General features: G+C 34.7%; 1 protein-coding gene and 2 long non-coding RNA genes across 3 annotated transcripts in view; 1 reads left to right on the plus strand and 2 right to left on the minus strand.

Annotated features, from left to right (window-relative positions):
* The window catches only part of LOC129433393 (N-acetyl-beta-glucosaminyl-glycoprotein 4-beta-N-acetylgalactosaminyltransferase 1), a 163588-nt gene extending 155137 nt beyond the window's left edge, over positions 1-8451 (minus strand). Inside the window, exons 1-2 of the mRNA XM_073868892.1 lie at positions 8064-8451; positions 6557-7215 (exon numbers count right to left, since the gene is read on the minus strand). Coding sequence (XP_073724993.1) covers positions 6557-6701 — 145 coding nt within the window. The 5' untranslated portion in view covers positions 6702-7215; positions 8064-8451. The remainder of the gene's footprint in view (positions 1-6556; positions 7216-8063) is intronic.
* A 9484-nt stretch (positions 8452-17935) lies between these two features.
* LOC141364187 (uncharacterized) lies at positions 17936-19296 on the minus strand. Its single transcript, XR_012369837.1, has 2 exons — positions 18975-19296; positions 17936-18108 (listed from the first exon to the last, which is right to left on the minus strand). It is a non-coding gene; the product is annotated as an uncharacterized lncRNA (long non-coding RNA).
* Positions 19297-20573: 1277 nt separating this feature from the next.
* Positions 20574-23597, plus strand: LOC141364342 (uncharacterized). The gene is made up of 3 exons (XR_012370110.1): positions 20574-21470; positions 21882-21930; positions 22782-23597. It is a non-coding gene; the product is annotated as an uncharacterized lncRNA (long non-coding RNA).
* Positions 23598-26372: the final 2775 nt, after the last annotated feature.

Here is a 26372-nt window from a genome sequence, read left to right on the forward strand (position 1 = left end):
CCGAGCTGTCGAAATGCGTTATTGGGTAAATTGGCAGTGTCCGGGATCACACAGACCAAAACAAAAACAGACATTTCGACACGGAAGGCGCATTTCAAAAAGAGATTAACTGGCTAAAGCATTGTTCTTCAGAGAAACAGATGCGTGAATTTAGTATGTTTCCTAAATATCTATGAATATAATATAGAAGGGTTGCACAATTAATCGAAAAACAAATCGTGATTACAATTACGGGTGAAACAATTACATAATCGCCAAAAGCCTGAATTACAGCTGTCCGTTTGTGCTCATTTATGTGCATTTCGACAGTATGTTTGGGCATTATCATAATTCCTCCCTCTTCAGACTCACAGCCTGTAAGTTAACTCCTGTTAGCATTGCATTGTGAACGAATCTTTCAAACATGGTAAGGAGCGTCATATTTACAGCTGATGTCAGAGGTATTCGGGCCAATCACAACGTACAGATTAGCTGGCCAATCCGGGACACAGTGCTTTTCAAATCGATGAGTTTTGTATAAAATCAGTGCCTTTCGTTAAGACAGAGAAATCTTGAGCTTCAAAAATGTACAGTGTGTGGAAAATAATGTGTTTTTGAACAATAAACCATGCAAACACGTTGTATTATACCAAATACACAAAATAACGTTGTTTTTTAGCAAGAAAATAGGTGCCCATTTTTTACATGGGTAGTACAGTATACAGTACTTAGTAAATAGCAATATACATTAGTACATGAAGTAATTATCTTCTTGATTTTATTCCATTAACAATGCTTTAGTCCAGCCACACTATGGGTGGGAAATGGCTGCTTTAACAAACACACACACACACAGACCCGCACAAGCACACACACACACTCGTATCATATGACCTTTCCCATCAGCGCTTTCTGTGCCTGTAGCCAACCTGCCATTCTTTCTGACTACTCAGATCTTGTGTATTTTTCTCACAACCTTTGAATCTGTATTCAAAGGGCCGCTGGTTGCCCACTGTTGCCAAATTGAGATCAGTTTCCTTGAACTACTAAGCATAGCAACCTAAATCGAAAAACTGATCTTAGAGAAGTCAGGCTTACTGCAGCATACATTGTGTATGTTGTAGTATAGTCAATACATTTAGAAGTACAGTTCTGTTTTTACGCATATGCGTGGGTCCGAGTACAGTGCGCATGACGCACATTTCATCATCAAAATAGTATGTGCGCATTGTACACGCACCGCCAGACTTTTGTGCTTTTTACATATAGACGGTTTCAGCAGTAACAACATAAACAAGCAGCTTTCGTGGAAAAGACGCAACTTCCGGTAAACTCCGCTAAGAATAAATAACAACAAAGTACTTTAGTTTATTTATATAAAAAGCAAAATAAACAACACATGGATTAACTAGGAAAGAAAAACATTTGTTATTTTCGAAGAGGTATTTGTTCAAGAGTTCAGTTTAGCAACTAGTCAGACCATTAAACAAACAGAAACCGGAAGTAAAGTAACCACCAGACTCGCAATAGCATCACCGCATGTGCGCCCGTTGAAACCGTCTATAGCATGCGTGTACAGTAGAATGTATGTAGCCCAGAAGATGCATTGCATTTTGTCGCAATGCGCATACGTCAAACATTTGTGTACACATTCGAGTCAAATAAACTATACTTTGAAAGGCTATACGTATGACCGTGCGCGTATATGTTTGTGCATATACTCTGGGCTTAAAGTGGAGAGGTTTTAAAAGATGAAAATCACAAGATAAGCTAAGTTCTTATATCACATTATAACAATAAATCCTTCAATGCTTAATATTTTGGGGAAGTTTAAACAATTCTTACAAATAAGCCATTTATACGCTTAGGTTGGGATGTTTGTTAAAGGATCCTAACAAGCTGGAAACAGCAACATTTGCTCAACCAATGGCATGCGTTTAGGGCGTAACTTTCTGAAGACAGAGAAAGGAGTTGAAAAGTGATTGACAACAACCACACCAGCAATTTGATTTTTAAGGGTTTACGGTGTTACAAGAATGGCCCGCTTTCAACTTCCTCACATTCCTCCACACTTGGTTGCTTAACAAGACCCTTGTACACAGGCGGTGTGCGGCAACATCTCGAACCACCCCTGTGGAGCTTGTAATTGGGAATAAGGTGACCATTGTAAGCCCTGGGGTGAAAATAAACCTCCTTATTTGGGCAAACATGCATTTCCAGCGCCAACATTCCTGATTAAAATGTCAGTGATGTCAATTTGTGAGCTCCTCTGGCTTTTTAATTTTGCTTCAGTCGTCTTGGCGTGGTAAAGCCTTGTTTTCCCCAGCCATATAACCTAATATAGGGTTTGCTCAGCCTTTTCTCACTTGAGTGATTTTAGCAATGGAAGAGAGCAGAGAGCGCTTCCTTTTTTTTGAAAGAGAGGAGTGATTTGGTGGCCCGCTGAAAGGCTAGGGCAGTCATACTGAGACTGAGAGGTTCCCGGGATGTGATTGAGGTCAGTTTGGGGCAGTCAAGGGGAGAAGCTGAAGCTCACATCGCATTTTGTAGGTGTTAATGAGAAAGAGGGTCTTCTATAGTGGTACAGACAAAAGATATTGTTGGTCGAGCTTTAAGCTTACAACCTAATCCCTTCTGATTTGACAATGTACAATTTACAGTATCTTTGTAGGTGTAATGCTTTGTATATGCACACATGTGCCCGTGCAAAGCAAAGCAACGTCACTGGGGTGTTGCTCTCCAGTTGCCAAATTGTTCTCAGTAGCTTTAAGTGTAAATGGTTGCTAAGATATTGGTATGGTATTCTGGGTGGTCCCTTACTGGCCCACGTCTCCTTGATAATTTACTCTCTAAATATAGCCTGTATCCCTGCTTCAAAGGTACAGGGATTTTTTCAGCTGTATTATCATCTGCTAGAAGAAAAGCATCAATTTGAGCATCGAGTAATAGCACAGCACTCCTCAACAAGTCGCATCATTTGAGATGTGATTTATGTCCTGAGTACAAACTGTGCAGTGGAGATACATCCAGACCTTTATAAAAACACTAACCTTGAGCAAAAGTCTAGATCTAACACTGGTTTAATTAAAAATTAACCTTAAGGGCTCATTATAGTTGTGCGTACGTCCTACGGCCTAGCCGCGACGATGTAGGCTACGCATCGGTTTTCATATATATTTCTGCGTTGTCGTTAGTGCTGAACGATACATCGAATTTTCATCGTCATTGCGATATGAGATCACGTGATGAACACATCGCAACAGACAGCCTTGACGCGATGAATGAAGGGGAAACAGTAAGCGAATGTAATAAACGTTTGACCTATCACGTTTAGTCCTGAAGACATGGTTTGCGCGTTCATGCTATTAGGCCAATCAGGGGAACCCCCAAGTCAGCTACGCTCAGATTGTGAGGTCTCAGTTGCGACGCTGTGCCTGTTAGCAAAAACGATGGCGGAGGAAGGAGAGAAGAGTGAGGAAAATGTGTTGTCAGACGAAGACCTTGTGGTGAAAAGGAACATCACTTAAGCTATATCATGGAATTATTTTGGATTTAGGAGAGATGACGCCGCGAACACAGGTACTGTGGAAGCGGTGATTCACATATTGCGTCTATTGCGCGTTCAAGTTCATTATTTCAAATGTAGGCGTGCAGTATGTGCGCTATGGAGAGCGCCGCGGTCGCGACTCGCACGTGGTGCGACGCACTTGTTTTTTCCAGGCTTTTCAAAAACATTTTAACTTTTCAGAATGACACAAGCGCATCGTGCAGGTCATGTGACAATAACCTACGTGTCTAGCGTTTTCCACGCGTTTTAGGCGCGACATGTGAATGGCCCCTAAAACATTAAAAAATATAAAATATTTATCGCAACTCACATCGTCATCGCAACATTAAACAATGCCACCACACATCGCAACTTTTCCTCACACCGTGCAGCCCTAGTTGTTGTCCACATCGACGTGCAAACACACATGTTGGTTGGCAGTATCCACGCATGTAACCAATGTAGCAGTGCGACCGTCAATGAAGAAGCAGCTTTGCAAGTTTAATTCACAAACAAAAAAGAAATAGCAGCTTGTTGTGTATGTTTTAAGAAGACCAGCAGTGATAGAAGTACATAAGCGACTTATGTTGCAGTTTGAGTAAAATCACTCCTCAACTTGGCCCATCTTTGTTCTCACCGTCGCAAACGGAAATACCCATGATGCAGGTTTTTTACCTGATGGGAGGGGTTCTAGTGGACCAATCACAGTGCTTGCGGTCCCCGTAGAACTGACGCGCTGTTAAAAAATTGGCGAGGTGCACGTCAGGCTACGCAGAGACTACGGATAACCTACGGCGTAGACCTTACGCTTCACAATAAATTGGACTTTACTACTCGTAATTCACTGCCAGGGTGGAAGAGCTGTATTTATTACAATTCACAGACCTTACAAGTCTAAAACAATCTCATGGCAATTCGTAACTATTTTACGAGGTAGCGAATCTGTATGAATTTGTACAATCTCATTTGTACGTTTCCCGGGATGTAATATTCGTCATTTCAACTTCTTAGTTTACTTAATACCTGATATAGTTCAGCTATGAGTAACCCACGTCTAGCCAAAATAAACGTGGTTTTTGCCAAAATAACTTGCAAAATGTATGTTATTCCATCATGTAGGGAGCAGTGATTACAGGATGTTTGGTTTCTTTTTCTTTCTTTTCTTTTTTTTTAAGCTGGTTAGACATCAATTCAGGCTAGTCTTCCTTTAAAACGAAATAGCAGCGCACACTTCATTTCATGTACGTTTCTGTTCAGCACATAGTTATAGACATCTTATGATTTATACTCCCTCAATTTCTCTTTAGTGTAAACGCTCGGATTCTCTATGTGATAGGTGAATATGTCAGGCCTTTCAACTGGAGATAATACATTCACATGGTCTATCTATTAACTCTTTCCTCGCCAGCATTTTTATGAATTTCACAAAAGTTAAATGCCTTCAATAAAATGTTCTCCTTTAAATATAGCTATAAACATACAATATATCAAATGAAAGAACAGACAATCTGCTTTTAAACAAAAAAAGTTTCATCCTACCTTTATTTTTTTTCTCTTTTGTCACCTCTCAAATATGGGTAGGTTTTTTCAAAAATGCAAAATTTTGGGCAAAAAGCTAAGATAATTGCATTTTTGTGAAGGACTTTTATAGAGATCAAATTTTAAGCGATGATCAAAACATACACAGTTCTTACTGTTTGCCCTAAGGTGATGCTTCCGGGTTTTACAAATTAGGTAAGAGTGCCACCTGGTGGATAATACAGAAATACGGATTGCCGGAAAAACTCGTCATTGGCAGGGAAGCGTTTTCTTGTGGGGAAAGAGTTAAGTGAGCGTGTACCGGTCGGCCATTTTGGTTCCGTCCACTGAAGCTAACGTTTTCAAAGAGCATTCGCATTAAATTCGATTTTGTTCAGTCATTGTATAAAAAACTAACTAACAAAACTAACAAAACTTAGCAAGTTACCGTTAGTGAAGTCTTTCTTCCTTTACCTAAACTCCACCCACAAAAACAAAGAAATGTAATGTTGTTTACTAACTGAAAAAGGGTCTATATTGCAATTAGTGTTGGTCCAATAAATCGGCCAGTGATGCTTGCTATGCTTCTCAATGAATTGCAGTGAAATGCCGCAACATCCAAATGCCAAATGAGAGAGCATTCTCGTGCAGAAACTCAATATGGGCCGCAGAAGAAGAACCATTAACAATGTTTTTTTCAAATGCAATAGTGATTTCAGATTGATAAGGACTTCCCACTGATCAAAAGCTGAAACTCGGCTGTGCGATTCAGAATAGTTATCGGACAGGTATTATTAGTGTGTATCTGCATTTATCGTCCCATCCCTATCAACAATGCAAATATTCATTATAAAAAATTGTAAACATTCAGTTGGTATTATGAAAGATTTTAGTGACTGCATGTGTTTTGCAGGGATGAAAGACATTCTCACAAGCACATGGCATTGTGGTAACACACATTCTGGTAATTCACACTTCGTCATAGAGCTGAAAATCTAGTTAGTTTGAAGTCTCATCATCACTGCACGCTATAAGCTCTAATGCTGCTTATCTCAACATATCTGTTTACATGATAAAGAGTAAAGCAAAGCAGCATAGGGCATAACTAAAGCACTCTCTAACAAAACTTAATTGTAAGCTTAATTAAATTTAAAAGACAAAAGTACTTGAAACCCATGCTGTTTACATCACCATACAGTGCAGGATGAAAACAGATAATGGTAGAATAACAGATTAATGAACTATACTTATTTATATGAATAATAGCTGGAGATATGCTAAGCATTTCCTTGTAATACAAAATGTATAAAATAATATTAAAAAATGATATTATTAAATACACTGGACACTGAAGCTGGCACGATGACAAGATTCATCTCTTCATGTCTCTATGTCAACGTCATAAACATTAAAATATTAACTAAAGAGCCATAGCGCAAACGTATGTCAGCAGTAACGTAAAGCTAGTCACATTATTATGCGTATGTACAGTTAAAGCATCTAAAAACTTACCTTTCCCATAGTTAAAGTGGAGTTTAATGGATTTGCCCTGGTTGATATGCAGGTACGTAAACCACACGGCAAAAGTGAGCAGCACCAGCAGCAGCAGAAGTTTGAACTGCTTCCGTATTTTCTTCACCGGGAATCGCAGCATCATCAGCAGCGGCGGCGGCGCAACGTGAATCTCGGCTGCTGCTCGGTTTCGCGCGCTTTAAAGACAACACTCCTTATGTCACAATGTCATATTTTGGTCTCCGTGATTGCATCAACAGCAGGTTGAGAGAATGCGTCGGGCGCATTTCAAAACATCGGATTTCACGGAGAAGCAGTAGATAAGGCTGCTCGTCAGTTTGGCGGTTAAAATGTAGGGTTTATGATGTCACACTGTCATATTTCTCACAGCAGCAGCGGTGGTATCAATGCGAGCTTCTCCATTGCGAGCATCAAAGCCTCAAGTAGAAGACTCCCGGTGTCTCAATGTCATATTTGCGTAAAACTGCCAACTGCTCCCTCAGTTTGGCGCGCTTTAAAGTCTTGATGTCACAGTGTCATTTCTCCTCGTGCTCAACAGGTTTCGTGAATGACTGCTTTATAGCATTAGTTAAAGGTTTTGAGTACACGTGCAATAGTACTGTAGGCTACCAAATGACAGCCCATGTCACTCTGCGTCTCTGCTCCAAAAAAAACCTCATTAAAATCCCATTTAAAGTTTCGCTGCTTAAAAATAGATAAGATGGAGATAAAAACGATTTTATCGTAAGGGTAAAGGCAAAGAAAATAGCAGTCGCTTTGTTAATCTCATGAAAGCCGATCTGACAGCAGTCCAGCCACTACACTGAGGATCATCCTCTGGATTTAAAGCTTTCGCTCAAGTGACCTGTCAAATCTTTAACTTTTAACACTGCGCTTTATATAAAAACAAACTTTAAAACATTATGATCTATTTTTAAGTTTCTCTCTTACTGGCAAAAGTTAAAAGCACAGTTTGTCAGCCATGACAATAAAACCGCTATAATAACTTAATAGCTGTTAAACACCTCAAATATTTAAACCATGCATGCATTACGCGCTCCTTTCTGACGGGAACCGGAGGAAAATCTTCCACAACTTGTGGAAATCCTAAATAAACACAATGCAAATGATACTTGAGAGCAACTTAAGTTCAAATCGATACGTGATTAAATATGCACGTTTAGTGCCTGCATTGATTTTGTATGCAACAGTAAATCTGAACATTGCACGAGTGGTATCTTATCGCCACTACACCCAAATAAACGCAAGCTATTGTTTCCCACAGTATATGAAACAACCAAAGTGAACAATCGCATCTCTCATGCGATATGTAGGTGAACACCGCGTGTGATGTCTCCGCGCACCTGCTAGTCCACGAGTAACTTATGCGCTTTTCCTAAATATATAAAATCTAACGCGTATGCATCATGACACGTCTCATGTTAACGTTAAAGCCATAAGCATTCAACAATAACAATGGTCTACCGACGTCCGTAAGCTCCCTCACCGTTAGCAGCATCTGACATTTTGATGTCAGTAGTGCGCTCCGCAACACAAACGCTTTGTTTCGTCGATGTGATCTTACGCATCAGCCTCTTAGATCCGTGCGGATGATGTCACGTCTTTAGTGTGATTAACTATTTGGCAACGAGTCTCATAAATCCGACAGGCTCTGATTCCAGCCCCGCGATGCAATCGACTCCCAATCCCCGCGTTAAACTAAGCATCCATGAAGCTGCCGGGGAGCGACATTGCCAACCATACTATTGTACAGGCGGAGCTCATAAATATTAAAGATTCCTGCCCAGTGCCCAGTCATTCGGTTGATTAATATTCATAAGCGTTAGAAAACCTACAAGGACGACTGGATGAACGTTCCCGTTACGTAATTCATATTCATGAGTTCGACCTTGGCCGTAGTACGAATCGTATGCTCGCTGCCGAGCAACCGAACTTGGGTGGAGCCGTTACGGGCAGCGAGGGTGTCCAATTATCGGCGGAGTTCCAGCGCAAATTATCCTTATTGGACGGACGCCGGTGACGACACGCATAAATTAACGTTTAGTCGTCTGCTGCGATGATCTCACCTTGTTTATTTGAGGCTTTAAAAACGTCTGTGAAAAATCTCAAGCACGATTTGTTTAATGTAATTATGGATAGATTAAAATAAAAAAGCTTCTATTGGATATGTAGGTTATTTGTATAAAAAGTATAATAATGTATAAATGATAATAAATATTAAGAAATATTAATATTAGTAAATATTAATAGCAATAAATATTAAAGGTAACAAATATCAAGATTAATGTAAATATAAATATAAATATAAATATAAATATAAATATAAATATAAATATAAATATAAATATAAATATAAATATAAATAATAGGCCTTTATTATACAAAATATACCTTTATTAATATTTAATTATGTTTTCTTATTTACTATGATCTTTTTAATAATAATAATTTATATTCGGTAATAATATAATATATTATATTCAATAATTTATTCAGTTAGTGTTAACATTTAATTATTTGCTATGATATTATGGGATTTAATGACCTATTTTTTCACATGTTTGCAGAGAATGGTTTACCAAAACTAAGTAACATTTTCATATAGGTTGATAGAAGTACTTGGGACCCAATTATAGCAATTAAACATGAAGTCAGATTTTCATGATATGTCCCCTTTAAGGAACAAGAAAAAAAATTCATGAATTTCATTGCATTATATAAAATATATAACCAAGTGGCATTTGTAAGCAAATCAAGCTGTGGCTTTTCTCACTTTGCTTTTCTTGGCCATTTGAAATGAGGAATATTGAGAATTGGTTGGTATATTAGGCTTTTATTATACAAAATATACCTATATTAATGTTTAATTATGTTTTCTTAATTACTGTTATCATTTTAATAAATACTTTATTCAGTTAGTTTTAAAATTTAATTATTTGCTGTAATATTGTGCAATACATTGCAGTTACACAGTCCATTTATAGTTACTTTATAGTTTTACATTTCCATCAAACAAATCAGCAGATTTGGTTTAGTTTTATCTCCCTCATATTAAAGGAAAGACAAGTTAGCCTTCAGATAGAGTACAAGACCTTATGACGTGGATAAATCAAATCCCATAGCATTTCTTCAAGGACAGCTACAGTCTAGGCAACCCTTTGATCATTTACAGCAATCCTTGATTGATTCATAACCTGTGAATAATTGTGTCCTACCGTACAAATACAAATGAAGCTTCAGCCAGAGCTAATACGGGCAAATATTAATGATTTTGCCTGCAGCGGTGTATTTTATACGAGTAAAGCTTTTAAGGTGAAACATCCACAGTCATTTTATATGCTTTCTAATGGAAATTCGTGCATTTTTGTACAATTTGCCTTTGCCCCCTGATGTGGTTTCATTATTGTTGTTTTCATTATTATTGTTGTTGATAATCGTACGTTTTTGCAAAATTTGTACGAATTCTCATGAAATCAGGCTGTCCTTTCTTACCTATGTTTTGTCCAGTGGCCTCCTCGGAGACCAAGGTCATTTCCAACTAGTCTGAACTTACAGGAATGTACGGCTCAGGTTGATTAAAGATTTAGCTGTCATCATAACCGTGATTATTGTGACACAATAGCCCACGGTTTACACTGTAGAGGCCGTGTGGTGACTCTTACTAGATATTACTCCTAATAAAAGATATGGATATCCTTAAATCCATGGCCTTTTCCTCCCCACTGTCCTCTTTCCTCAACACTTACAATTGTGACATTACAATAAACTGGTTCTTCAAACTGAAATGTCAAGCAGATTACGAGGAAGGACTTTTCTTCACTGTTGATCTTACTCAAACACCTGTGCTATTTATGCAGTAACAGGTGTAGCTCAGTGGTCTTTTATTTCCAGAGTGACTCATTTTCACTGCATATCCGACTTCCACTTCAGGGGATAAACGGAGCTGGAAGGAGCGTTTTGTTTTTCGGAGATATAAATAGATCGATGATACAGATCATATTTTGGGCTTGTATTATAACAATTTCTGAAGCGTTGGATTTGATGTCCCTATGTAAAAGCGATACAGCAAAGCAATAAAAACCATTTTTCCTTGCTTGGTAGTCAGAGCTTATAAATCTTTCACTGGCAGCAGATGAAAGCACTGCGCACAGATTGTGCCCTCAAACCGCACATTGCCAGATATTGCAGTCAAGTGTGTGTCTGCGTTTATGTCGCAAAGCTCTACAATGCATGCAGATCTTTGTATTTATTGGCTCTCAAACAAATACTTCCTTAAATTATTTAAATTGGTAACACCTAAAAAAAATGATGTTTGTTCAAGTTATATGTTTAAGTGAAAAATACTTTAGAGTGAAAAAGTTAAGTTGAAAAAACAATTGAAGTAAGTTTTTAGGTTTTTAAGTTAAAGCAACACTAAAGAGTTTTTGCTCTTTGCTCCCCCTACAGGTTGAAAGTGGAATTGTTCATTACCACTGTCGTAAATACTGCAGCAAAGCTGGCTCTGATTGGATTGTAGGTCTGCCGTAAAGCAAGTTTTTGTAGTTTTCACTCGAACTACAGGACCGCGACCCAACGGTTGGAAACTTCTTTAGTGCGGTTTTGGCCGATAGAGGGCTGCAAAACGAATGTGAAAGTGCCGTTCACCCTGTTTCGAGTGGATGAACGACTGAAACTTTTTTGGAAATGTTATTTTAAGGTAAAAACTCTTTAGTGTTGCTTTAACTTTTCATTTTTTACATTGTAAATCATATCCCCCCCAAACCTTGTAAGCTTATTAGATATTTAAAGGGGACATTTCACAAGATTTTTTTAAGATGTCGAATAAATCTTTGGTGTCCGCAGAGTACGTATGTAAAGTTTAAGCTCAAAATATCATATAGATCATTTATTATAACATGTTAAAATTGCCACTTTAGGTGTGAGCAAAAATGTGCCGTTTTTGGAGGTGTCCTTTTAAATGCAAATGAGCTGATCTCTGCACTAAATGACATTGCTGTGGTTGGATAGTGCAGATTTAGGGGCGGTATTATCCCCTTCTGACATCACAGGGGGAGCCAAATTTCAATGCCCTATTTTTTCACATGCTTGCAGGAAATGGTTTAGCAAAACTAAGTTACTGGGTTCTTTTTCATATTTTCTAGGTTGATAGAAGCACGGGGAACCCAATTATATAAACATGCATGAAAAAAGTCAGATTTTCATGGTATGTCCCCTTTAAGGAACAATTAAAAAATGTATGAGTTTCAGCAGTAACAACATAAACAAGCGGCTTTCGTGGTCATCACGTAACTTCCGGTAAACTCCGCTAAGAATAAATAACAACAAAGTCTTTTTAAAGTAGTTTATTTATATAAGCAAAATAAACAACACATAGATTACATAGGAACCAAAAACATTTGTTATTTTCAACGAGGTATTTGTTTAAGAGTTCAGTTTCAGCAACTAGTCAGACCATCAAACAAACAGAAACCCGAAGTAGTTCGGACCAAACACTAATCGCGTCACCGCACGTGAAAGCTCTATATAAAAAACACTATAAAAAATTGCTGTAATTATGCAGCTGGTTTCCAGTAACTTACTGTAGAAGATAAAGACTTAAAATGTTTCATGTTAATTTAACTTTGAACAAACTGTTGCCAGTAAATAACATAAATGTAAAATCTACAGTAAGTTACTGGCAGCTAGTTGCCAGTTATACCCAGTAATACTGTAATTTCTACAGAAAACTTTTACAGTGAATATCCAAGTGGCATTTGTAAACAAATCAAGCTATAGCTTTTCTCACTTTACTTTTCTTGGCCATTTGGAATGGGGAATACTGAGTATGGGTTGGTAATTTTTTTTTCAGGAGTGTAGACTTCAAAATAACCCAGAGAAAGTTAATCTGACACAGGAGGGATGTTTTAATATCCATGCCCACCTTAATGCTCTTATAACCTTATTTGTCCATTAAAGCAGTCTGAAGAGGTTTGGGGAGCTCAGAGCTGAAGACATCATCATTGGATTTGGATGACTCAAGAAACGGATAAAGGGTGTCCTCATCAGCTAGCTAACCGCCTAAATATTAATGCTGGTGGAACGTTTTGTAGAAGAAACAGGTGAGTTGTGAATACTGAAAGTTATGTGTACCATGGAAAGAATTAAAGGGACAATAAGTAGGATTTACCCCTATCTAGTGGTGAAATAATATTTTGCATTCAAACGAATAGTGCTCTCTAGCGCCTCGCTTTTCCAAATGCGTGTTGCAACTACGGTACTGTAGCTGTTATGTAATCACTGATCTTCTTGTCGGTTTCAGTTGGTTCAGGTGTTCAGAATGAAAATGCGTTGTGGAAACGTGTTGGTAGGCTAGTGCTTTTTGTCCCTCTTTGCTATTATAGTTTATCAGTATGGCGGAACGACATGGAAGCCTTCTTGGACTTACCCGTTCAATGCAAGTAAAGAAAAGAAATTCTAAGCTAACAAAGAAAAGTCAGATCATCGGCAGAGGTCATTTGACACCAATGAGGACATATTCATGAATAAAGACATTGATTTTGATTTGTAAAACACTTAAAACCCTACTAACTGTCCCTTTAAGAGACTGTAAAAATGCACAATGAATACTATTAACCAACCCTGTAAGAAAAAGGGTCAAAAAATGGTCCCTAGCTGTCACTGGGGCGGTACACCTTTGCACCTAAATCGTTCATATTAGTACCTCAGAGGAATATATTGGTACCAAATGTATATCTATGTGACCCTGGACCACAAAACCAGTCATATATAAGTAGCATGCCATAGGTATATTTGTAGCAATAGCAAAAAAATACATTGTATGGGTTAAAATGATCAACTTTTAATGCCAAAAATCATTAGGATATTAAGTAAAGATCATGTTCCATGAATATCATTTCTACATTTCCGTCCGTAAATAGATAAAAAATGTATTTATCATTAGTAATATGTGTTGCTAAGGACTTAATTTGGATAACTTTAAAGATGATTTTCTCAGTATATAGATTTTTTGCAGCCTCAGATTTTGGATTTTCTGGATTTTTGGAGTTGTATCTTAACAAACCATCTCAATTTTGTGGTCCAGGGTCACATACAGTACTGTGCAAAAGTCTTACCGTGGTTTACACCAGCTGCGTTTGAGGCGTCAAAATCGCGTCTACCGCACCTAGTTGGCCACTTGAATAGTTTGAGTTTACTCGCTTCGTATGCACGTGAGAGCCGCGCATGAAATTCTAGTCATCGAAACATTCACGCAGAAATTCGCGTCATGGGAGGGGCTTCTTCACTATTAGAGCAAGCTCCTGATTGGTTAAAGCGGCGCGATTTCCCGCCAAAGTTCCAATTTTTCCCGCGGCAACGCTCAATTCTCGCCATTCGCGCAAATTAGACGAGTGAATAAGCGTCTTTACATTGACTTATCTTTGAAATCACTCGTGCTTGACGCCTCTATTGCGGCTGGTGTGAACGCAGCATTAGGCCACCACCACCAGACTTGTTGTTTTAGAAGTTTTAATGTCAATCAATATTTATTTTTAAATCTATTTAATTAAGAAACAGAAAATACAGGAAAATGTACAATAAATAAATAAATAAATAATTTTCAGGAATAAATGTCTTCTTTAGGCATCGTCTGTGTTTATTGTGACCTCTCATGGCACTAAACACATCTTGAGCATTTTTGAGTTTTAAAAGTTTAAAGTTCTTTAAAATGAGAAATAAGAATATAATTTTATTTAGGTTTAAGACATCCTGCAGTTTATTGCTATTGCTCAAGTGGAAGGAGAGTTTACCCTAAAAACTTGACACATCAGTTTACATATTTATACAGTTTTTAATACTATATACAAATTTTGTGTATTTTCTGGTTGCATTCTAATAAAGAGACTGAGAAAAAATTATATATGATCACTATAACATTGCAAAAACAACTAATCTAATTCTGGCATGGTGGCCTAAGACTTTTGCACAGTACTGTATATAATGATACCTAAGTGATAGTGGTAGACATTTTTAAAGGGTGCTGCCCCAGTGACAGCTTGGGAACTAATACCAAAAGTTTAACACCACATTGAAATGTTTAATCTTTTTGTACAAAATGTCAGATTTCCTTCTGTTACTGATGCATACAAGATCATTTGATAATTGTCAAGTCATGCTGGGATAACACGGATCATCAGGTTTTGTAATGTTTGTAGCCTGTGCCAGCCAAAATATGCATTTTTAAAATCTGTATGTCCATATATAATTCAAGCAATATTGTGATTTGATGTGATTTCAAATCATCGCCGTTTTAAAATAGCTATAGGTTGTTTATGAGACTTCGGCTGGTGAAATAACACAGTAGGATTTTAATTTGCATGTTAATCACTTCTGTTAATCCCTCTAATGACCTACTTAAATCATCAAGGACGTTTGCACGCAGTGCTCATTTTCTGCGAGGTTTTCCTGCATGTGTAAATGACTGACAATCCTCTCATCCTTCAGTCTAAAGACGAGGTATAATCATCCCAGAAAGCCCCATTCAAACACATAATACTCGTGTATTCCTGTCACATCTCAGGAGAGAAGGAGAGTGTTTGAATGCAATAAAGCAGGATTTAGTTGGATTCAAAGCATGGATGAGACTGTCAAACACAAATGTTTATTTGTCCAAACCTGCTGGATCTTTTCATTCAAAGTAATTGAGCAACAGAGGAGGTGGAGGTTAGATGTTACGTTGGCACGGACTTATAGCTGTGAATGCAACACCTGCCACATATTTTCATGCTTTTGGATTGAAAAGAGAGCGCATGTTTAAAATAATCAGACAATTTAGACAAAGAGACAACACTGAGGGATGAATTAAAGTGATTTGCTTAGTTGACAGTATGGTACTGTATGATGTCTATATATCGTGTTGCATTCACAACATAACATCTAACCCCCAAGTCTCATCCGTGCTTTAATTCCTGCTAAATCCTGCATTCGCTCTTCTTCCCTGAGATGTGACAGGAATACATGAGCGTCTATGAATGGGGCTTTCTATTTTCTGAGCTGATTATAGGAAGGATTGTCAGTCATTTACACATTCAGGTTGAAATTTAAATGACTACTGATGTGATTCAGCCTACTGGATCTAAAGTTCAGATGTCCTTTCCCTCTTGCAAAAATTTTGACTGTATTACTGATATAAATCAATGCAAAATTGCAAAAGAAAGACTCCTGCACAATAAGCACCATTAAACACTGATAACACATCGCTATAGCTTTCACCCAAATATGATGAGCTACTCAAAATTCCTATCGTGTTATATTCCTTCTGCTTTTCTGGTAAATATGAATGTTGCTCGGCTGGTTTTTGCATGCAAGATCGAACACGACAGATGTTTGGAGAGTGATAGGAATGATGGATTGTATAGAATAATGATAAACAACTGAAACGCAACTATGTGCACTGAAATAAAAAACGATTGGGAAAACATAAAAATAACTCAATAGTATACATTTATTATGCAATTTTTTATTATGCAGTGTGTTTTTGTACAATATTTCATCACTTTGTTGTACTGGGTTTGCACTTCTTACTCTAAATCTAAGACCTATTCAAGATGTATCATGTATATATATATATATATATATATAACACATACCCTGAAAAGATACAACTATTTAAAAAACTGGAATTTGATGGGCAATAAAAATCTAAATATTAAGAAAATCACCTTTAAAGTTGTCCAAATGAAGTCCTTAGCAACAAATATTTTTATATATATTTACGGTAAAAAAATGACAAAATATCTTGATTGCACATGATCTTTACTTAATGTCCAAAGATTTTTGGCATAAAAAATCTATAATTTTATCCCATACAATGTATTGTTGCCTATTGCTACAAATACACCCATGCTATTTTTGACTGATTTTGTGGTCCAGGGTCACATATAAACACTTATGTGCAAAACAGCTTTGAAATTTCACGGGCCGAGTCTGTGCCCGAGTTTGAGGACATATGACATGACACATCCCAGGTCAAAAAGACGTAGTATTAAATGTATTAAAAATATACTTAAAATACAAATAGTATGTTTGTAATACATTTGTATTTCCAACATACTTATTTGAAGTGTATTAAAAATATGTTAAATTACATTTTAACATATTTTTTAGAAATACACTGGTAATAAATGTATGCTTAATTACATTTTAAAGAAATATGGTAAACTTAAGCATACTTTTAATATATTAATATTAAGTGTACTAGACGTATGCTGGTAATAAATTATATTTTTAAGTTGTTCCAATTTAACACTTATTAAATATAATGCAAATATATTAAAATTGACTTTAAATATATCTTGAAATGCTTGAAATTTAAATATATTTCTTTTTCACCTGGGATAACATGACAACTTTGTTATTTGAAGAGGACAAAGCATCTTTAAAGGTGCAAGTGACTGGAAAAACCCAAACACACAGTGATATGGATCAAAGAGAGTGGCACGCATGTACCCGGAGGGCGTTATGTCTATCAATAAGATGCATGTATTAAAAATAAAAGACTTTAGTAGTTTGGTTAGCTAACACAAAAACAATAATAATAAAAGCTATAAACAGAAAAATAATGAAGGTCTTGCTGTTTTGTAAGTAACTTTAGTTTTGCTTTTAATAAAAGTTACTCTTTATGGGTTTATAATGGGAAAATTAATGTTTTTGTATTAAATGAGTGGATTTAGCACCCTGGTGAAAAAATAGTATGCTAAATATATTTAATTTTGATATACTTAAGTATACTTGCAGTCACACTAATGACCAGTATACTTAAAGTGTGCTATTGATTAGTTTATTTAAAGAGTGCTATTTTGGAACAACTAATTTTGTACTTAATATATTTTAGTTGTATATTAATTGTAACAAAGTACAACTTTAAGTGTATTTAGTGTACTTTTGTGTGCTAAAGTGGAACAACTTTAAGTGTATTTAGTACAATTTAAGTACATGACGGTTTTTGTGCTAAATTCATGCTTGATAAGTGGATTTAGAGTGTGTTTTATTTATGTTAGGAGTACATTACAAATGTATTATAAGTGTCTTGCAAACATACAATCAGTATACCTTAAATAGACTGTTTGCGTACATTCTATATATTTTTGGCCAATCCAAAATTCTAAAAACTGCCCTGGTGAAAAATGAATATGCCAAGTACATTACATTTTGTATACTTTTACATACCTGCAGCTAGATTAGTAATGAGTATACTTCAAGTGCGTTAATAATTAGTTAACTTAAAGAGTGCTATTTTGGGAATAGATTACTTTAGCTGGTAACATAACCAAAATAATTTTTTCCAAATAAATAAAAGCTGATTAAAACAGTCAAAAACAATTCATTTTAAATATATTTAAAATATAGTTTTATTCACAGCATTCAAAGTGTACAGTATTTGCCTAAAAATTGAACAATTACTCATTGAAGAATGTCAAGATGATTAAGTTTACAACGTCTTTCTCTCCCAAATCAACTTTAGTCTGGCAGGTTTTGGTTCAGCCTTAGGAAATCTGAAAAAGATAGACAATAAGCTCAATTAAAAAGTGTTTAATATTAAAACATTACATTTATTTAAGACTTACTGTATTAAATCTATAGTTTACTGGCAGAGATTGTATAGCAGATATATTTTTTACCTAAACTAGAGCTTGACTTAAATGTCATCATATATATTAAGGGGCGGTTTCCCAGACAGGAATTAGACTAGTCCTAGACTAAAATAAAATAAATGTAAGAGCTGTCCAAACTGAAAACAACTTGCTCTGACATATCTTAAAATACATCAGTGCCCTTTGTTTTACATCGTAATGCACATAAGTAATGTTTTTAGTAAGGCATGTTTGTTAAAACTATCCTAATTAAACTAAGGTCTAGTCCTGGATAAAGCTAATCCCTGTCTGGGAAACCACCCCTAAGAGTTTTCATTATAATGACTTGCCTATATGGGCTGCAAAATCCTCCTTACATAAAATACTTCAGCTCCTAAAGAAAGATTTTATTGTATTAAATTTAAATGTAAAACTTGTCAGAAAGAAAATGCAACAAGCAGACAATTGGGTGGTTTCCTGGAAAGGGATTATCTTAAAACAGGACTAGGCCTTAATTAGTTTAATTAAGAAATATAACTAGTTTCAAAAAACATGCCTTAATAAAAACATTACCTGTGTGCATTTTGAGGCAAAACAAAGGACACTGCTGTATTTTAAGATATGTCAGTGCAAGTTGTTTTCAGTTTGGACAGCTTCTACATTTATTTTAATCTAGGACTAGTCTAATCCCTGTCCGGGAAACCGCCTCAATATGTATATATCTAAACTGAAGCTTGATTTACTACTACTAATGAATTATTATATCTTAAGAGTTTAAAATGACTTACCATTAGCTGCAAAGTCCTCCCTACAAATGTCTTTGAAAAACTTTAGCTTCTGAGGAAAGAATGCAGCATCATTAATACTAAATACAGTTAAGTTAGGTAAAAGCCTTACAACCTCTAAACAGTCAGTAAATGGTTAACTTTCACGCTACATTTAAAAAACAGATTTTCTGACGCTACCTTTTTTCATTAACATATACATACACACCAATACATATATTTAACAAAACAATCGGGTGTACTAATTCGATATAACAGGCTAACAGTGCTATCTTTCAAACCTTTAACATTAGCTATAAGCTAAGCTAAGCTACACAGCAGCTTATCACTAGACACCGCGTTATTGACAACATTTCGCATTCGAAATATGATAGTCTACTGATAAACTTCAGAATGGTCAAACGATAATCAAATATAATTAATTTTAAGATATTTTAACGTACCTTGGGACTCAATCCGTCCGCCTTGAACGACTGGTAAAAATCAAAATACGTGCGTCGTGACGTCATCACACACACGTCAGATGCATTATTCAAATCTTAGAATTCACTTTTCTCTGAAATGCATTTACGAAAATTGTTTAAGTTAATTAATGTGTACAGCTAAAAGCTACAAAAAAACAAACACTCATATTCCCCTTACGAAAATGAATGTGGTAAAAGTTTAGTAACCATGTTTTTTTTTTGGTGTATTGATTATTATTAGCAAAATCATGGTTATTTTGTGGTAAAACACAGTTAATTGGTTTATCCAATGCTTGACTATAGTGAAGTTAAAGTGTACCTTATTATGTTAATAGTATATTACAAATGTATACATCTACAATATAAAATGTAACTGAACATACTGCTCTCTCGTAATTTTAAGCCCACGTTATTTCTCCATAAAATAATATACATTTGTACACCCCATATACTTTCAAAATGTACTTAAAATATACTGTTTCTAAAGTATACTAAATAATGTATTTTAGAAATATACTGTCAGTGCATTATTATAATGATAACTTTAAGCATACCGATAAAGTATACCTAAAATACATTTTAAAATAAGTTTAAATTTAGTATACTTTGAAAATTGTACAAAACTTTAACTTTAAGTATATTTTTCTAAAGTATACTTTTAGAAAATATACTAAAGTATAATTATTTTGAAGTATGTTAAAAGTTTAATTGTAAAAAATACGCGCAAATATGTTGTAAGCATACTTTAAATATGTTTAAAGAAAGTACATTCCTTTGTAAGTATATTTGTAATGTACTATTGCAAAGTTAAATATATTTGAAATACAATAAAGTATATTTGTTTTTCACCAGGGCATTGTCATAAATTTTAGCTTCAACCATTTGTTATCAAATGATAATTAAGTAGATGTTGAAAAACTCATTTAGCCATCTGTTCAGCAGATCAGAGATGCTTGATGTGTGTGGGTTTAATCTGAAAATACTCTGCTGACCCCTGCTGCTCATCTGTGCCGCTGCACTTTTATAAAGCCTTTTATATTGTATTCTTGTGTTGTGCTGTTTTGAATCGTATTGTGTTATACATCAGACATTTTACTACGTTGTATTATAATTATATTAATAAAAGTAGATCCTGGTGAAAAACAAATATACTTTATTGTATTTCAAGTATATTTAACTTTGCAATAGTACATTACAAATATACTTACAAAGGAATGTACTTTCTTTAAACATATTTAAAGTATGCTTACAACATATTTGCGCGTATTTTTTACAATTAAACTTTAAACATACTTCAAAATAATTATACTTTAGTATATTTTCTAAAAGTATACTTTAGAAAAATATACTTAAAGTTAAAGTTTTGTGCAATTTTTAAAGTATACTAAATTTAAACTTATTTTAAAATGTATTTTAGGTATACTTTATCGGTATGCTTAAAGTTATCATTATAATAATGCACTGACAGTATATTTCTAAAATACATTATTTAGTATTCTTTAGAAACAGTATATTTTAAGCACATTTTGAAAGTATATGGGGTGTACAAGTATATTATTTTATGGAGAAATAACGTGGGCTTAAAATTACGAGAGAGCAGTATGTTCTGTTACATTTTATATTGTAGATGTATACATTTGTGATATACTATTAACATAATAAGGTACACTTTAACTTCACTATAGTCAAGCATTGGATAAACCAATTAACTGTGTTTTACCACAAAATAACCATGGTTTTGCTAATAATAATCAACACACCAAAAAAAAAAAAAACATGGTTACTAAACTTTTGCCACAAAAAAACATTCATTTTCGTAAGGGGAATATGAGTGTTTGTTTTTTTGTAGTTTTTGAGTCAATTGCATACCGCTTTTAGCTGTACACATTAATTAACTTAAACAGTTTTCGTAAATGCATTTCAGAGAAAAGTGAATTCTGAGATTTGAATAATGCATCTGACGTGTGGGATGACGTCACGACGCACGTATTTTGATTTTTACCAGTCGCTCAAGACAGACGGATTCAGTCCCAAGGTACGTTAAAATATCTTAAAATTAATATATTTGATTATCGTTTGACCATTCTGAAGTTTATCAGTAGACTATCATATTTCGAATGCGAAATGTTGTCAATAACGCGGTGTCTAACTCGCTATTAGTGATAAACTGCTGTGTAGCTTAGCTTAGCTTAGCTTAGCTTATAGCTAATGTTAAAGGTTTAAAAGATAGCACTGTTAGCCTGTTATATCGAATTAGTACACCCGATTGTTTTGTTAAATATATGTATTGGTGTGTATGTATATGTTAATGAAAAAAGGTAGCGTCAGAAAATCTGTTTTTTTAATGTAGCGTGAAAGTTAACCCTTTATTGACTGTTTAGTGGTTGTAAGGCTTTTACCTAACTTAACTGTATTTAGTATTAATGATGCTTCATTCTTTCCTCAGAAGCTAAAGTTTTTCAAAGACATTTGTAGGGAGGACTTTGCAGCTAATGGTAAGTCATTTTAAACTCTTAAGATATAATAATTCATTCGTAGTAGTAAATCAAGCTTCAGTTTAGATAACGTTATATACATATTGAGGAAGTTTCCCGGACAGGGATTAGACTAGTCCTAGACTAAAATAAATGTAAGAGCTGTCCAAACTGAAAACAACTTGAACTGACATATCTTAAAATACACCAGTGTCCTTTGTTTTGCCTCAAAATGCACACAAGTAATGTTTTTATTAAGGCATGTTTTTTGAAACTAGTTATATTTCTTAATTAAACTAAGGCCTAGTCCTGTTTTAAGCTAATCCCTTTACAGGAAACCACCCAATTGTCTGCTTGTTGCATTTTCTTTCTGACAAGTTTTACATTTAAATTTAATACAATAAAATCTTTCTTTAGGAGCTGAAGTATTTTATGTAAGGATTTTGCAGCCCATATAGGCAAGTCATTATAATGAAAACTCTTTGGGGTGGTTTCCCAGACAGTGATTGGCTTTATCCATGACTAGACCTTAGTTTAATAAGGATAGTTTTAACAAACATGCCTTACTAAAAACATTACTTATGTGCATTACGATGTAAAACAAAGGGCACTGATGTATTTTAAGATATGTCAGAAGTTGTTTTCAGTTTGGACAGCTCTTACATTTATTTTAGTCTAGGACTAGTCTAATTCCTGTCTGGGAAACCGCCCTTAATATATATGATGACATTTTAGTCAAGCTCTAGTTTAGGTAAAAATATATCTGCTATACAATCTCTGCCAGTAAACTATAGATTTAATACAGTAAGTCTTAAATGTAATGTTTTAATATTAAACACTTTTTAATTGAGCTTATTGTCTCTCTTTTTCAGATTTCCTAAGCCTGAACCAAAACCTGCCAGACTAAAGTTGATTTGGGAGAGAAAGACGTTGTTAACTCAATCATCTTGACATTCTTCAATGAGTAATTGTTCAATTTTTAGGCAAATACTGTACACTTTGAATGCTGTGAATAAAACTATATTTTAAATATATTTAAAATGACTTGTTTTTGACTGTATTAATCAGCTTTTATTTATTTGGAAAAAATTATTTTGGTTATGTTACCAGCAAGTAATCTATTCCCAAAATAGCACTCTTTAAGTTAACTAATTATTAACGCACTTGAAGTATACTCATTACTAATCTAGCTGCAGGTATGTAAAAGTATACAAAATGTAATGTACTTGGCATATTCATTTTTCACCAGGGCAGTTTTTAGAATTTTGGATTGGCCAAAAATATATAGAATGTTTGCAAACAGTCTATTTAAGGTATACTGATTGTATGTTTGCAAGACACTCATAATACATTTGTAATGTACTCCTAACATAAATAAAACACACTCTAAATCCACTTATCAAGCATGAATTTAGCACAAAAACAGTCATGTACTTAAATTGTACTAAATACACTTAAAGTTGTTCCACTTTAGCACACAAAAGTACACTAAATACACTTAAAGTTGTACTTTGTTACAATTAATATACAACTAAAATATATTAAGTACAAAATTAGTTGTTCCAAAATAGCACTCTTTAAATAAACTAATCAATAGCACACTTTAAGTATACTGGTCATTAGTGTGACTGCAAGTATACTTAAGTATATCAAAATTAAATATATTTAGCATACTATTTTTTCACCAGGGGAGGACATTAAGAATATTTTATTCAGCATTTAAAATACTAATGCATTAGCTAACATGAACTAACAATGAATTTTGTACAGCATTAAACTTAATTGTTAGGTAAATACTAATACACCTATTTATTGTTCATTCACGTAAGTTTACTGTGCATTTGCTAATGTTAACATATAAAACATTATGTTAAATAGGCTATGCATCAGGAAATATTACAAAAAATGCCATTAATAAGCTTAATACATTCATGTTCATGTTAAGGTAGACAAATCATTTTAACATAGGGTCCATGCAAAATGTTTCTTTATAAATATATAATACATTACAAAGAAGACACACATTAAAAATTGGACTTTAGATGATGCTGATGTGTATAAATGCACTGCTTTTAACCCCTTATAAAGATGACACTCATTTGGTTGTCCATACATTTAATTTACAGAATAAAATAATAATGCCTGACTGCATTAGTGCATTTTTTAAGGGGACATATCATGAAATTAGATTTTTTTTACATGTTTAAGTGCTATTATTGGGTGCCCAGTGCTTGTATCAACCTAGAACATGTGAAAAAGATCAACCCAGTAACTTAGTTTTGGTAAACCATTCTCTGCAAGCATGTGAAAAAATAGGTCATTGAAATTTGGCTCCCCTTTTGATGTCAGAAGGGGATAATACCGCCCCTTAATCTGCCCTATCCAACCACAGCACTGCCATTTAGAGACCAGCTCATTTGCATTTTAAAGGACACACATTTTTGCTCACACCTACAAAGTATAGGGGTGCTCCGATCAATGCTGATATCCACTAAAAATACAGCTACTTCATGTACTACGGCTTTTGATCTGGCTTTTGGATGTAACGGCATTTTACCGTAATTCATTGAGAACCATAGCAGCTACAGAGTGGCAATTTTAACATGATATCATAAATTATCTGTTATTTTAAACTAGAACTTCACATAAGTACTCTAGGGACACCAAAGACGTATTTTACATCTGTAAAAAGTCTTGTGAAATGTCCCCTTTAATACACTAAAAATAAAACTGCATTCTGCATTCAGGCCACTAGGTGGCAGTATAAGCCCAAAACTACAGTCATACCATATTGCCAGCGTAACATAAACAAGCTTATACATAAAAGATAATATTTTATATTAAACTTTATGTTATATTTTATGTTTGATTTTATTTGTTTTTAATCTTTTGTAAATATTTATTTTCGAATAATTCAACGGATTTGAGTCAATTATTCTACTTACACGGTTACCACACCATAACATTGTGCGGATGTTTTATTTCAAGACATTTGACAGGTTTTGTCCTCAAAATGCTATTGTGAGTAGGAATATTTTCTTATGCATCTCATCTAAGGCCTCCGTGTTTGCAGTAATGGGAACAATGTGGACAAGTTGCCCTATCAATATTTCTATTTTTTTTTCTTCAGTATTTATAATTTGATCCAGTTTTATATTATCAGTGTTTATTTACAGTATTCATTTTCTTCTCTTTTGAATTATTTTAAAAATAATAAATAATAATAATACATTTGTAATTTTGTAATAAAAGGCGTAGTGATATGAAACTGTAATGCGGTCGACAGACCTGGAACTACTTCATAAGTATGCGTTGACTTAAAAATAATGCTGTAAATATAACTGTAAAATGTTTCTCAGCCAAAAAGAATGAAGCATTTAACAGCACTTCACGCTAACTCACTTAATATGACTGTTATATCGTCGAACAAAGAAAATATCGAAATAAACATTTAAAATAGTATAAAGCCCTGATCTTACCTCAGCAAGTTTACAAATCGAGTCCTACACCTGCAGGTAGAACTGCGCAACTGCGCATGTGCAGTCATAACAAGCGGAGCCAAATAAATCTGTTAAGCTTAATTACGTTCTGGGGCAAAAAGTTTGCTTAGTAAAACTAAGTTAAATTAACTTATAAGTCAAAGATACTTTAGGCTATAGGCCAAATATACTTTTTTGTTTGTATAAGTCCTACACTTTGTGTAGTGTAAGCTTTAAGTATATTTCTGAGAAGTACTGTAGAAATATTTCAAATATTTTTCTTTGTGTAACCAATAAGTTATACACTTAAAAAAATAAACCTCATAAATCCTGTCATTCAGTTCTGTTTTTATAACCGGTCACTGAACTCTTTTCGCTTTTACTCAAATCGTCTCAAACCACCTCAGGGCAACATTAAGTTTGCTGTGAAGAGATGGTATCACCATAAGATGGAAAGCTTCATGTGACAACGTTGGCATAACGGTGACCAACTTCATATTCGAGCGGTGCGTGACCGGTAGGTAGGTCATGGTTTAAGGTGGAGGACGTGAGCAGTGACATGACGGTGAATGGTAAGATAAAGAAAGGTAGGCCTTACCGATACAGGATCAGAGCCAGGTGTACATCTGTGTTTCAAGACAACCTGTTAAACATTAATGATTTTACACTGTTTAAATGACTGAGCACTTACATGTTGAGTATTAAAAACCCTCAGGGAATTCACTTTACACCTGTTGTTCTTTACGATACATCAAAATAGTTGATTTAACTCTTATTTAGGAATAACTATTTGCAGTATTTGGCACCTGACCTAACTCAGTCAATATTAAAGATATCAAGGTTATATTTTTACACAACGTAGGCTACTTATGTGGAATGATTTTATGGAGAAAACAGTAAATAACACACACACACACAAACAAAAATGACTTTAGCTGGGACATTTCTATGCTCTTCAATACTCAGTAATAATAAAGGAGATCA

This window comes from Misgurnus anguillicaudatus, chromosome 6 (genome assembly GCF_027580225.2).
Source record: "Misgurnus anguillicaudatus chromosome 6, ASM2758022v2, whole genome shotgun sequence".
Lineage (NCBI taxonomy): Eukaryota > Metazoa > Chordata > Actinopteri > Cypriniformes > Cobitidae > Misgurnus > Misgurnus anguillicaudatus.